Raw genomic sequence first — 14,751 nt, forward strand, 5'->3', positions numbered from 1 at the left:
GAGAAAATTATTCTGTCCCCATTCGTTTATTTAGAGCGTAAATACGCATTGGCGCATGCGTGGGGAGGGATATATGCGAAGAACGAGGGCTTTAGAGGGATCTCATTTTTCCTGTCGAAAATGACTAATTTCATGGGCTATAGCCTTGGCGTTTTTCCATTTTTCTCGAGAAAATTATTCTGTCCCCATTCGTTTAATTATCGCGTAAATAGACATCGGGGCATGCGGGGGGAGGGATATATGCGATGAACGAGGGCTTTCGAGGGATCTCATTTTTCCTGTCGAAAACGACTAATTTCATGGGCTTATAGCCTTGGCGTTTTTCCATTTTTCTCGAGAAAATTATTCTGTCCCCATTCGTTTATTTAGAGCGTAAATACGCATAGGCGCATGCGTGGGAAGGGATATATGCGAAGAACGAGGGCTTTAGAGGGATCTCATTTTTCCTTTCGAAAATGAATAATTTCATGGGCTATAGCCTTGGCGTTTTTCCATTTTTCTCGAGAAAATTATTCTGTCCCCATTCGTTTATTTAGAGCGTAAATACGCATTGGCGCATGCGTGGGGAGGGATATATGCGAAGAACGAGGGCTTTAGAGGGATCTCATTTTTCCTGTCGAAAATGACTAATTTCATGGGCTATAGCCTTGGCGTTTTTCCATTTTTCTCGAGAAAATTATTCTGTCCCCATTCGTTTAATTATCGCGTAAATAGACATCGGCGCATGCGGGGGAAGGGATATATGCGAAGAACGAGGGCTTTCGAGGGATCTCATTTTTCCTGTCGAAAATGAATAATTTCATGGGCTATATTCCATTTTTCTCGAGAAAGTTATTCTGTCCCCATTCGTTTATTTAGAGCGTAAATACGCATTGGCACATGCGTGGGGAGGGATATATGCAAAGAACGAGGGCTTTAGAGGGATCTCATTTTTCCTGTCGAAAATGACTAATTTCATGGGCTAGATATAGCCTTGGCGTTTTTCCATTTTTCTCGAGAAAATTATTCTGTCCCCATTCGTTTATTTATCGCGTAAATACGCATTTGCGCATGCGGGGGGAGGGATATATGCGATGAACGAGGGCTTTCGAGGGATCTCATTTTTCCTGTCGAAAACGACTAATTTCATGGGCTTATAGCCTTGGCGTTTTTCCATTTTTCTCGAGAAAATTATTCTGTCCCCATTCGTTTATTTAGAGCGTAAATACGCATAGGCGCATGCGTGGGAAGGGATATATGCGAAGAACGAGGGCTTTAGAGGGATCTCATTTTTCCTTTCGAAAATGAATAATTTCATGGGCTATAGCCTTGGCGTTTTTCCATTTTTCTCGAGAAAATTATTCTGTCCCCATTCGTTTATTTAGAGCGTAAATACGCATTGGCGCATGCGTGGGGAGGGATATATGCGAAGAACGAGGGCTTTAGAGGGATCTCATTTTTCCTGTCGAAAATGACTAATTTCATGGGCTATAGCCTTGGCATTTTTCCATTTTTCTCGAGAAAATTATTCTGTCCCTATTCGTTTAATTATCGCGTAAATAGACATCGGCGCATGCGGGGGGAGGGATATATGCGAAGAACGAGGGCTTTCGAGGGATCTCATTTTTCCTGTCGAAAATGAATAATTTCATGGGCTATAGCCTTGGCGTTTTTCCATTTTTCTCGAGAAAGTTATTCTGTCCCCATTCGTTTATTTAGAGCGTAAATACGCATTGGCACATGCGTGGGGAGGGATATATGCAAAGAACGAGGGCTTTAGAAGGATCTCATTTTTCCTGTCGAAAATGAATAATTTCGTGGGCGCCTTGGCGTTTTTCCATTTTTCTAGAGAAAATTATTCTGTTTCCATTCGTTTATTTAGCGCGTAAATACGCATTGGCACATGCGTGGGGAGGAATATATGCGAAGAACGAGGGCTTTAGAGGGATCTCATTTTTCCTGTCGAAAATGACTAATTTCATGGGCTATAGCCTTGGCATTTTTCAATTTTTCTCGAGAAAGTTATTCTGTCCCCATTCGTTTAATTATCGCGTAAATACACATCGGCGCATGCGGAGGGAGGGATATATGCGAAGAACGAGGGCTTTAGATGGATCTCATTTTTCCTGTCGAAAATGACTAATTTCATGGGCTATAGCCTTGCGTTTTTCCATTTTTCTCGAGAAAATTATTCTGTCCCCATTCGTTTATTTATCGCGTAAATACGCATTGGCGCATGCGTGGGGAGGGATATATGCGAAGAACGAGGGCTTTAGAGGGATCTCATTTTTCCTGTCGAAAATGACTAATTTCATGGGCTATAGCCTGGGCGTTTTTCCATTTTTCTCGAGAAAATTATTCTGTCCCCATTCGTTTATTTATCGCGTAAATACGCATTGGCGCATGCGTGGGGAGGGATATATGCGAAGAACGAGGGCTTTAGAGGGATATCATTTTTCCTGTCGAAAATGACTAATTTCATGGGCTATAAGCCTTGGCGTTTTTCCATTTTTCTCGAGAAAATTATTCTGTCCCCATTCGTTTATTTAGCGCGTAAATACGCATTGGCGCATGCGTTGGGAGGGATATATGCGAAGAACGAGGGCTTTAGAGGGATCTCATTTTTCCTGTCGAAAATGAATAATTTCATGGGCTATAGCCTCTGCATTTTTCCATTTTTCTCGAGAAAATTATTCTGTCCCCATTCGTTTAATTATCGCGTAAATACACATCGGCGCATGCGTAGGGAGGGATGTATGCATTCTGAGAGAATTTTCTTTTTACGAGGCAGAGACGATATCTTCACGGTTTGTAGGCTTAATCTTTTTTCCGTTTTTTTTTTTAAATTGTGTGCCTAATAACTTACTTATCGCGAAAATTAGCGTAAGCTCATGCGTGGAAACGACGTAGGCCAAAAACTAGCGCTTTTGTGGTAATTAGTTTTACGCGGCTGAGGGTATATTTTTTTGGAGTATTCGCTTACCCTTTTCTCTTTATTTTTGCGTAAACAATATCTAGCTCTTCTCATACTTATCTCGTAAATCAGTGTCTATATATTCATATGTAGCGATGTATGGGAATTCCAGCGCTTTTGAGATAATTTATTTTTGCGAGGCTTAGAACGAGATTTTTTGGGCTGTAGGCTTACTGTTTTTTATATTTCTTTAGAAACGTAATCTGTGACTATTCAAAAACTTATCGCGTAATTAAGCTTGAGCGCATGTGCAGAGAGTGATGTATGCCAAGAACAAGCGCTTTCGAGAGAGCTAATTTCATGTGCCGGAGGCGCTATTTTCTTGGGCTTACCGACGTTAAATTTTTTCGAGAACATAATCTGTGCCTATTCGTTTACTCACGGCGTAAGTGGCTATGACCGCGTGCGTAGGTAGTGATGCGCGCGAATAACCAGCAATTTGGAGGTGATTCGTTTCACTAGGCTGAGAACGCATTTTCGTGGGCGATAGGCTTACCGTTTCTTGTCATTCTTTCGTGAATTGAATACGTGCCCGTTCATTTGCTCATCGCGCGAATCGGCGCAGGCGCATTAGTGGGGAGTGACGTAGGCGAAATCCAGCGCTTTTGAGATAATTTTGCGGGGCTGAGACGACAATTTCTGACGTGCTTCTTACCGTTCCCTTTCCATTGCGGTGAACTTACCAGTATCCGGCATAAAATAGTTGGTAGACCAAATCTTTATGACATTCGCCGGGCAGCGCGCAGGCGAGCGTCTCAGTGCGGGCCTGCCTCTGCTAACCAAGCTTCGCAGGCCCGACGCCGTAGAAGAAATCTTTTTCTTGGAAGTGCTTGCTGCACACCCGAGTTGTAGCCGATGGCTACCTGCCGGTTCTAAGTTTGCGATTCAAGCTTCACGCAGCTTCTTGTCCTGCGGCTACCTGTATAGGCTGACACCGGACTCCGTTGCGTGCGTGTGGCACTGCTGCGCCGAACAGTAGCCTACCATTTTGGGCGCCTTCAGAGGCAGCCGCTAGCTATTATACTGCTTTCAAGTCAAGCAGGCACCCTAAGCGAGAGAACCGCAGCGCAAATGGAAGTTTAAGCTTTCGTTTTTAGCTAGCTTCTGCGCTTCCGAAGCAGCCGACGCGGCCGTTGTGCCCACGTGACCCCACATTCCACGTCACGCCGACTGCGGCGCCAGCTTTTCCAGTGGTGGAGCTCCCCCCAAATACCTGTTTAACGCATAAGAGCCTCCCAGTAAAAAGGAAATCTCACGCAGTCTTCTCTTTTCTCTCTTATAAATTATGTATTCATTTGTGTTGTTTGTAACATTATTACCTGTATTCAATTTCCCTTCCTGTATGAGTCTGAATGTCTAAATGAAGTAATTAAAAAAAAGAGTTCGACGCGGCATATTGTCGGCGGTGTCCTCTGTGAACTAAATGAGTCACCTTATTTATGTTTTAAAATAATAGGGAGCAGGATGGGCGAAGGGTAGGCAAAGTTCTAAAGTGTATGTTAATGATGGCCTTTGCAGTGAGTTATGTACCATAACGCTCAGGAATGGTGTATGTGTTTTACTAACAGCGAACAGGTTTGCTCTGCTGACTTGGGCGATCTTTAATTCTCTTCAAGATGAAACATAACGAAACTAGAGGAAACGTTATCGCCGATGTGCATGTGAAGCTTATCGCGTGCGCCATCTACGGCCAGTATCATCAGTGGTTCTCAACGACTTAAGAGAGCTGAACGGGACACCAAGTTCGGGAGCCTTGACGTGTTTGCCAGCGTGCATCCCAATGAGCTCGCATTGATGGCGTTGGTACTGCGGCTATATACCGTGCGTTTTAAAGATACATCTACGTTGAAATGCCTATTGGTTGGCCTTGCGAGTTCTTCTGTGATGTCAGGTGAACTCCCTCGCGAAATGGGCACTTCATAACTGTTCTGCATTATGAGAAGTTAAATTAGAAACTTCTTGGTCCTATGTATTCCTATGGCGCGAGAAAAAAAAAACCGGCCACCAAAATTGGCAATCGCTCTTGTCAAAAGCGCCACAGCGCACTGCCTACGTCAGTAGCTGCATTGGGTCTATATGTGAACTCCTAATGAAACAATGAACTTGAATTTGAATATGAATTTGAAAGGCCAAGTAGAATCACTGCGCTACGGTCGTAACAAATGTGGTGCATTGCATGATTAGCAGACACAGAGTGTGCTAATATTCGTGGCCAACATAAGAAATAATAGGTTATATGTGCCCTCTTCAACACGCACACAATTTGCATAGATCACAAGAAAATTTATTCACTCGTAGGCGTGCGTACAACTGCGGTATGAACATTGCGTAAACTATAACATATCGAGCACCTGCATCGCACTTGAGATAAACAAAACAAAGGAGCAAACAAAACAGCAAATGGTGTCTGCTTGACACTGACTTTGCCACTTACACTTCAACGACGCTACTACAATGTATATGCAAAGGCATTATTGTTAACCTCGAAAATTATTCACACCCGGGGCACACACTACAACGGAGTCTCTACTCAGAAAAACAGAATTTGGGCATCATATTGTCTGCAGAAAAACTTTGCCCCGAGAGACGGTTAAGTACCGAGTAGACCAGCGGTGAAGTAATTCGGCTTCGCCGTGTTCTTCTAGATGACCCCGTACTATCACCCGCAGAGTCTGCAGTCTGGGGCACATTGCTTTGTTTGACTGCCGAGATCGTTCTACAACGTTGCAGAAGTACCACAAAACGTAGTTAGCGCTGCTGTAGACGAGACTTGCAAACTAATCACGCCGCCGAGGTGGCCGCGCGATTCTTGCAACCAACTTCCGGAAGGTGCGTGTTACAACGCACTCCTTTACTACATGCGCGTTGCTGTCTTTTTCTGCACAGTGCACGTGTCACGAATTTTAGTGCTCCAGAAATGGACCGGGACACAATTGAAATATGTTAAACAGCAAACTACCTTACTGGCCCACTATAAACGCTATACATCCCCGAGACACTCCAAAAACTAGCTGTACACATATAAACAAACAAACCCTATACTACATATAGTTCCTCCGCTCGACTAACCAACGCGACGCCACGATCAGACGAACGTTCTGACCGTCGCCAGTCATGTCGAACTCCGGCCCAGCGTGGCAAAGGACGCTGGCCTGCGTGGTTCCGACGCAGCGTGGGCGTCGACCTCCGACGAGAGCGATGACGTTGTCTTCCGCAGAGACCCGCGTGACACAGGACGCGGTCCGGGCCCGTCGACCGTTGTGCCGCTGACGTGGCTAGGCGATTGTCTTCGTTGCACGGAACAGCAACCGGTTACGGGCAGCGTGGGGTTGGACCGGAGCCGCGGAACGCTGCCACGGCGACGCAGTCGAGGCTCAGGAGCTGGAGCTGTCGCTGGCCAACTCACGAACGTCCCCTCTCCGGTCCGTGGTCCCCGAAGCTGCTGCCTCTCGTCTCCAGAGCACAGCTAGAGGTGCCACTGCCTTGCTTCTCGACCACGTCGGCAATGCCAGCTCATCTCCGCCTGCTGCTTCTTTTTCTGAATTTCTTCTTTTCTCTCGCGCTTCACTTGCTTCTCGCCTGCGGGTCCCTTCTCCGTTTCGTCGACCGGCGTCTTCGTCTTTTCCACATTGTCATACAGGTCTTGCCCATGACTCATGACAGCATGCATTCACCATTCAGTACCACTTCTCAGCGTTCAAGTGTGTCTATTGCAGGTAAAATGACTCACTGGTTGCCAATGAAAATCCTTCACTTGTCACGGTAAATCAGGAATCAGGTGAAAGCACCACTGTCCATGTTTGTGCAGTAGTTGCACCAGCCGAACAGATTCGTGTATTTATTCAAACGGTTTTGCATGTTTAGACCCCCCCCCCCCGTTACAGACTGTTCTTTGTCACACCGGTTTCAGAATGAAATCTAAATGTCTATAGGGCGAATTTCATCGTAGATTCTGATATGACTTCTCATTCACTTGTAACGTTTTAGCTTGAAACAACTCGCTTTTATTTTCCAATAAGACTATTGTTTCCATTAGCAGAGCAAGGTCATTAAGCGGTGTGAGCAGACTCCAGCTCGTTCGGCTATCTTTCAGAGGTGGAGGACAGATGGACTGTGTGGGTGGAACCTGTTTGTGATTCTGGGGGCGTCACCGACTATAGATCATTTCACACAGTTCACTTCGTCGATGGTGAGGAGGATGGTTGCGTCAAAGCATGCGCCTTCGAAAGAACAGCAAGGAGCATCATTACGGACAAAGACAGCATTGGTCTTCGTGAGTGAGTTGTAATATATTTTGTTACCGTAGCAATTATACATCTCTTCAACTTCTGCGCACCATCTTGCGAAAGTGGCACCATCTTAGTACGACAGCATTTATACGGTCACCGGCGGCCCATTCACTCCGCCGCCGCCGTGCTGTCCCGCTATCGACAGCGCATGCGCGGGTGCGCACTGCGGTTGGCCGCGAAAACGACGAAGCGATGCGAACGCACTATACGCATTACGAGTTTTGCGCAACTGCGGATCTCTGAAAGCGTTTCTCCGTTGTAGGCGAATACAGTAAACGGAGGCCTCCGAGCAGGAGATTCACTAATGCAAGTTTGTGAGACAAGTATGCGAGTTACGAATGTAGGTGTATTCGCGTTCCCACCAATGCGTTACTCTGTTTAGGTATGTGCATTTTCTTGTACGGCGGCTTTTATGCGAAGCATATTAACCTAGGTTTCGGGCCTTCGCGTGACGCCCGGCGGTGGCCACCATTCACCCTGAAGTGGGGTCACGTGACATGACGTCACGTGATGACGTCACACCGGCTGCAGATGGGGCCTCATATCGCGCCGTCGGTCGCCTCCCGGCGGTGGCCACCATTGACCCTGAAGTGAGATCACATGATGTGACGTCACGTGATGACGTCACACCGGCTGCAGATGGGGCCTCATATCGCGGCGTCGGACGTCGCCCGGCGGAGGCCTCCACGCTTCGGTTCGCGCCGTCGCGCGCGACGCGGCGGCGGCGCCACCATCGCTGCATCACGTGATATGTGACGTCACGCCAGGGATGAAGCGGCGCGCGCCCGCCGTCGCGTCAGTCTCTGTGCCCGCAACCGCGCCAGCGTCTTTGCGCCGGGCGTGTATGCGGTCAAGATGCCTCCAAACGCTAAGGATACGCTAAGGTTAAGCCCAGTGGTTGCGAAGCGTCCACTGGGCTTAACCTTGATAAGCCTCCAATATTTTTTGTTTATCCATGCAGCTTTACAGCAGAAACAAATTTTCTAGTAGAAGTATGATGCGATGTAATTCCTCCCGTGCTCGCCCATTTCGTCTTCGCCTTGTTTTGCAGAAGGGACCCCGGTTCCAACGCAGCCACGACCAAGGCGCATCATCTGGATGAGGATGGTAGTGTGTATAAACACGGCACCGGCAAGCTGGAAAGAATATTCAAATTGCATTACTATGAGCAATATGCTAAATTAGGAATAAAGATTGTTGTCTGTGCACGCGTTAGTGCTTACAGTGTCACACATAAAAGGAGCTGTTCTATAAAAGAAAGCAACACCCTTCAAGCGCAGAACACTTAATCAACTATACACGCACTCTAACTACTCCGGGGGTGACTATGTATAACTTCTCTGACGCTGGGTGACTACGTGACAGTGCTTCCTGCCCTTCTTGGTGATTGCGGTTACCCTGAACGCGGGCATTGCAGTTGATCTGTAAATCACGGGCTCTCGCTGTTGTCATCATTCATGCAAACATATTTAAATTCAACATAGAAAAATAGAAGCATGCTAACAATTGTCTCTTGAAACAGGCTGACTAGAATTTAAGGAAATATTTACAGAAAATGCTTAAGGTTTGTGTGCTGACTAATTAAATAAGATGTTCACCACACAACTCTTGAGAAGAAGCTTTTTAGCTCTGGTGCCAACTAGTATTTTCCCATTTCAATGCATGGAAAACCTAGAAATACTTTTATGAGAAAATTTTATGAGAATATGATATATGAGCTGGACCAATTCGAATAAAATTTGTTGCATTTGAGAGAAAAATCCAAATTCTTGTGACTAGAGTAGTAAAATGTTGATATCGGATCTGAAAGTGCTACAAAAATTCCAACAAAAGTGGTACTTGTCAGGAAAATGGAAACATGAAGTTTAGGAGTCCGTAACTCAGCACCAAAAGGAAATATTGCAGTTCCGTAAAGTGTATGTTAGAGCATCTGAAGAGTACAAAATCTGACACGCGAGTTTACAGGTTACATGAAGTTGTTACAATGTCTACTAGGTCTTTTGCAAAAAGCCTTGCTAACAAAACAGGGATATATCTAAAAGCACCGCAAAATAAATCATCGTCTCTAGACTGTATCTTTGTTTTTCATATGTAGCAAACCTCATCAAACTCGGACCTATAGGGCTGTCAAGGAAAACGATTTCTCCCTTCCCAAGTGTTTTGATAGGAGTTCCCGAACTTAAGCATCTTCTAAAGGCTGTGGGGTGATCGAAAGGGCAGGCTAGCCAGCGGAATTAATTCAAAAACCATATTTCAAGTACCACTATACTTGCAGCTGGAATAGCCGGTTTATACTTATTCCGATGAGTTAAGACACAAACTAAAGCGAAAAGAAATAAAGAAAATCACAAGGGCAGACGATCTTTCCTTGCCTTGTCGTATTGTCTTTCATATTTATTTTTTCACTTTGGTTCACGTCTTAACACATCGTAATAAGCACACATCACGTTGAGGTCACCGCGATCTTTATTCCATATCTTATAGTGCATTGCGCGCTTGCCATCTTCACTGCAAAGTCAGTGAGGCTTCGATAAGCTACTCACCTTCGACAATAGGGACAGCTTCAAGTCGAAAAATCCAGTAGCCGTGAACAGGAACTCTTTGCTGCTCAATGATAGCAGAAATGTCTGAAACTAAAGAAAAATAATGGAAGTTTGTGAAGCTTATCTCCGAGATAAGTAACACGGATAGGTGATGCCTGACTGAGTTGACAAAGACAGGCAAGGGTGAATATGCTAATAATAAGTGATCCTCTTGAGTGTAAAGAAACTGAATAGTGATCTCCTGAAGCAGATATACCAATCCGGTCACAACAGATTAATCACGTGTAGAAGCGGGAAACACTTGCTCAACAAGATCTCAGTGAAGTGTAAGGTAACAAATCTTCAGTAATTTGTGATTATTAAATTAAGATGGGGATGTCCTATAGTGGTATTTGAAATCAGCAGTATTGGCAACACATCAGTTGAGCAGCAGGATGCAGTTCTGATATGTGCCATAAAACAGTCGCCACAGAGTTTGAAGACTGATTTCTCAGAACTGGTGAAAAGAGAAGAATTTCGGTTAAGTGTATACAACTCCGTACCTGTATGAGTTCAATTCTACACTCGGTACGTCTGCCTTAAAGGTACTTATCAGAGTAATAATTACTGAAATTCGCTGATATGCCAACATCACTCTGCGGGTTCTCTTGCAAGCAATGTCTGTTGCTTTAAGTGACTGAGTTTAAGTGGTATGACAGAATTGCGTTATACGACAAAGGTTATTTTTAATAGTTCTTTTTTCCACTACAATAGTCACCTGGTATTTCCTTTGAGCACAAAGCACGGTAAAATTGGCGCTTATCCGGATATAATGTTGAGAAAAATGTGGGAAAAAAAGAATAACAGAAATTTATTGTCTAAAACCCAGTGAAGTGCACCAAGCCATTTACTAACTTATGACCGAAGCAATTCATTCCCTTATTTCTGTCACTGCTATGCATTGTTCGCGGTATGCATGCAATACCTCTTTCCGTGACCGAGGGCACACGAGACCGCTTTCCACGTACGAGTCAATGTTGTACTTAAGCTTCTCCACCTGAAAATAAAGAAAGCAATCGTGAACAATAGCACCAGAACAAAAAAAATAATAAGAATGTTTGTTCATTGACCTGCTTTGAGAAGACACAGCATCATACTTGCCAAACTGCAAGCTTTAGAATGCCGTGAACAGAAAAGGAGGAGGGGATGGAGGAGTTTAGCGCTGGGGAGCGCGCATTTTTAGGATGTTTGCCCTGAGAACACACCTTCTATGGCCCTTTATTAGAGAGTCTTAGATTAGGGGGACGGAACCGTTGGGGCGACGGTATACTGCGCATGCGCAAGGGGGCCCCGACGCTTGCGTCCCCCTAATCAAAAACTCTCCATTATCAATGACTTAGCTTTAGACGTATCACAGAGTCAGTGGCAAACTAGGCGCAGCATCGACTCACAAGCAACGTATTGTTATATGACCACAGTGACTTTTTTCAGTGGCTGCTGACGCCGACGTTACCTGCTTTAGAAACTATACTGAATGAACTTATTTGCTGGAAGCGAGTGCGGCGTCTATGCGGCGTCTTTGACTGGCACAAGATGGCGGCGCAAGTAACATAATTTCTTTGCGGCGTTCATTTTGGTTCATGGCCGCCGATATGTAACCGCGCGACATCGGAGACCGCGACAGGAGGTTTATTAAATGCGGAAAAGGCACAAAAAACTAAAGAAGGGCCGAGGCTCCACCTTGAAATTTGAGCATCAGGTAACCGTGAACCCGCCGTGGTTGCTCTGTGGCGATATGGTGTTGGGCTGCTCAGCACGACGACGCGGGATCGAATCCCGGCCACGGCGGCCGCATTTCGATGGGGACGAAAACACCCGTGTACTTAGATTTAGGTGCACGATAAAGAGCCCCAGGTGGTCGAAATTTCCGGAGTCCTCCACTACGGCGTGCCTCGTAATCGGAAAGTGGTTTTGGCACGTAAAACTCGATAATATTTTAAAGGTAACCGTGCCTCCATAAATGTTAGCGACTTCTGCTCCGCCTCAGTTACCCTTTTTATCAGCGTAGATCGGCTACATTGCATTCCTAAAGAACCTTCGTGCTTCAAAACAATTAACTTAGCGAGGTTCTATAACTATTACAGCGGCACAGCGACCCAAACTTTGAAACCCACGAAGTGAAACTCACGTGCCGCGCGGCGCTGTGGTGTCGGAGCAAATTACTAAGAAAAAAAAAAGCACGCAGGAACGAGATAGAACTGGAGAGGCCCTTGTAAATTCAACAATTTGCAATTGTTATGTGTGGGCGCAGAAATTTATTGTCTAGCTGCGCGCGTTTATAAAAAAGAAATATGATATCATGGAAATTTAGGAAAACAAACACTGCTACCTATAAGCGCAGTTCACGGGCACAAGCATCCAAAACGACTAGAACGTGTTCTAGTCGTTGTTTGTCCTCTTGCGCACATGCTACGCTTATCGATTCCATGGGCTCGCCATTCCGACTCACCCGCCTCAACACCTTATTAATAAAGTTAAAGCGCCACAAATAACACCGCGGAAAAGTCACTAGCCACGACCACACGAGCACGAAGAAGGCAAATTAACGCATCGCCCGTCGTTCCCGCCTCGCAGGAACGATCGCAGCGTCACGGTTCAGAGGAACGTCAGTTTAGCCTAGTTGGTGTTTAATGCATATCATATTGACCGCAAATAAAGACGGGGACAGCGGAAGAAAACACAAAGACGACGTACCACCCATGACGCTTTCGTGTTCTCTTCCACTGCCCCCTTCTTTATTTGCGGTCAACATGACATGCAGTCAGGGTTCAGTCCGGTCAATTTTTCTGGGGAACCCATAACTCCAACAATGGCATCCGAGATCGGGGCGCGCGCTCCCGTCTCGGAGGCCACGCCTCCAACCCCCTTCCCCGCCGCGGTCTCGCGGCACCTGCTTGGCGACGTCGTCCGAGCTCCAGGTGGCCACGAACAGGACGAACCCGGCGAGCGCCGACCGCACCAGTGCCTGCGCCACGACGCGGACGCAGCGCTGTTCGCCCGCCAGCAGGATGTACAGGGCGGTGCACATGCCCAGCGAGTCGCTGGCGAACTGCGCCAGCAGACCGGGCTGCAGCGAGCCGTTCCAGGCGCGAAGGATGCGTCGCAGCTCGGATAGGTCCCGCCGCGTCGCCACCAGCATGTCGGTGGTGAAGAGCGGCGTGCCGCCGGAGACGCGGTCGCTGCCTCGGTGCTGTCTCTGTGCGGCTGAAACACAAGGACGCCCGTCGTTACCGGCCGAAGCAGGCGTTTTAAGGCGTAAGCCTTTAGTGGGTCGTGCGTGTCCGTGCACAGTGAGTGCCCGTGTACGCAAGAAAACGGTGATCAATCACGTGATCCACGGCGGTCGTTCGCAGAACAGTTCAGACAACAGCAAGAGAGGCAGTCATAGATAGGCTTTCGCCTACCGCAGTTTAGCTCGGCAAAGTGGCCACAGATTTTTTACCAAGTGCGGTCGCGTGGATTACGAGCTGCAACACGGTGTCTTGTGTTCGAAAGAGTGCCGAGAGTGCGCGGGGGCGCCGACATGAGAATAATTGGAGAACCAAACGCCGTTACTTTTACCGGTATTAAAAGCAAGGTTTTTCTTTTGTGAAGCTCGCCGGGTTTTCGTGACCGTGGGTGCTGTGGCCTGGCTCTTTTCTAGCCGAATAGGTCAACCAATCACAGCGGAGGACCCGCACGTCCCAGCCATTGGGTTCCTTGCAACACCAGTAGATGGCGCTCGCCTCCGCGCATCCGCGTAGTACAAAAGTAGGGAGATCACAACCAACGGAGGCGCACAAAACAAAATTCCCAGTAGTGGTTAAGAAAACTTGATGCTGGGAGCTCTGTTTTTTTTATTTTCTTGTTTTCTTTTTCTTTTCCTTCTTTTCAATCATAGCTACACTCTAAGAACAGTTTACACCCTTTGGCGTGCCCCTTCTGCCACACAACGATAATCGTCATCTGCCTTGATGCGTTTCCTTTCTTGAAAACGCCGCGCCCGCTACTTTCCTGTCGTGAATGCTGTCATGCTGATAACGCGCATGCCGTTCGTTACTGGAATGTACCGGGCTCGCAGCGTTAAAGAAAGGAAACGCATCAAGGCAGATGATGATTATTGTTGTGTGGCAGAAGGGGCACTCCAAAGGGTGTAAACTCTTCTTAGAGGGTAAGACATTAGACAAAATATTAATAAGAGCCTGGTGGCGCAACCCACGACCCCGATTCAAAGACGACGCTCACAGCATCCATCTTTCCATCCGTCCATCCGCGGCAGCCGTGCGGGGGAAAGAAAAAGAAGAACCGGAAAAAAATCGCTCTTTCGCTGAAAGGCCAAGCATCGAATGCGATAGCAAATTAGTAGACAGCAATAAGTAAGGATAGTAGTCTTATTATCAGCCGTAAACACTAGTAAACATGTGCTGGCCAACTGAATTAACAACGATGTTGTCACCGTGCACAGACAAACATGAATGCATTACACTCGATGAACGCGGACACTCGATGACTGATGACATTCGCTGTCATTTAAAACGCTGGCGTGAACAAGCGCGGCAGCAACAGCGAGCGAAGTGACCTTCGTGCTGTCTAACGCTTCAACGCAAGCAGCGGCTAAAGAACAGCACGCACAAAGGTATGATTAGTCTGCAGATCGCTTTCAAGATACAGAGCGCGCGCGACCGCGCGCCGCCGCGCAAAGTAAGCAGTTGCTGGCGGAGTAGAATCCCCCCGCACCTCCCTCCCGCGCTGACTCCCCACTTTCCTCCGTTTCGCGCGCGAGTTTGAGCCACGATCCACAGTTCTCCTCAATCATCAGATTCCAACTCGATCTCGCGCAGGCAGAGGAGGGAAGCGGGGAGGAAGCACGCCGTCTTCCGCCGCGCGAAGCTCCGGGAACAGCGTGGAGGGGTTGGGGGGAAGGGGGGGGGGGCACGCGTTCTACACC

General features: G+C 47.0%; 1 protein-coding gene across 1 annotated transcript; it reads right to left on the reverse strand.

Annotated features, from left to right (window-relative positions):
• Positions 1-8,191: 8,191 nt before the first annotated feature.
• On the reverse strand, positions 8,192-13,023 carry LOC142564326 (uncharacterized). Its single transcript, XM_075675294.1, has 4 exons — positions 12,715-13,023; positions 10,750-10,821; positions 9,786-9,875; positions 8,192-8,378 (listed from the first exon to the last, which is right to left on the reverse strand). The coding sequence occupies exons 1-4, from the start codon at positions 12,961-12,963 to the stop codon at positions 8,226-8,228; spliced, it is 564 nt and encodes a 187-aa protein (XP_075531409.1). The 5' UTR covers positions 12,964-13,023; the 3' UTR covers positions 8,192-8,225.
• Between the last annotated feature and the right edge of the window lie 1,728 nt (positions 13,024-14,751).

The sequence above is a fragment of the Dermacentor variabilis genome, chromosome 11, assembly GCF_050947875.1.
Source record: "Dermacentor variabilis isolate Ectoservices chromosome 11, ASM5094787v1, whole genome shotgun sequence".
In the NCBI taxonomy this organism is placed as follows: Eukaryota; Metazoa; Arthropoda; class Arachnida; order Ixodida; family Ixodidae; genus Dermacentor; species Dermacentor variabilis.

What these genes read in the sequence shown, in the direction of transcription:
- LOC142564326 (XM_075675294.1), bottom strand. Translation starts at nt 12,963, where the DNA reads ATGCTGGTGGCGACGCGGCGGGACCTATCCGAGCTGCGACGCATCCTT. An exon ending in CGGACGACGTCGCCAAGCAG is followed by an intron (nt 10,822 to 12,714) that starts GTGCCGCGAGAC and finishes CTTTATTTTCAG; the next exon opens with GTGGAGAAGCTTAAGTACAA. An exon ending in AGCTGTCCCTATTGTCGAAG is followed by an intron (nt 8,379 to 9,785) that starts GTGAGTAGCTTA and finishes TATTCTTTCCAG; the next exon opens with CTTGCCGGTGCCGTGTTTAT.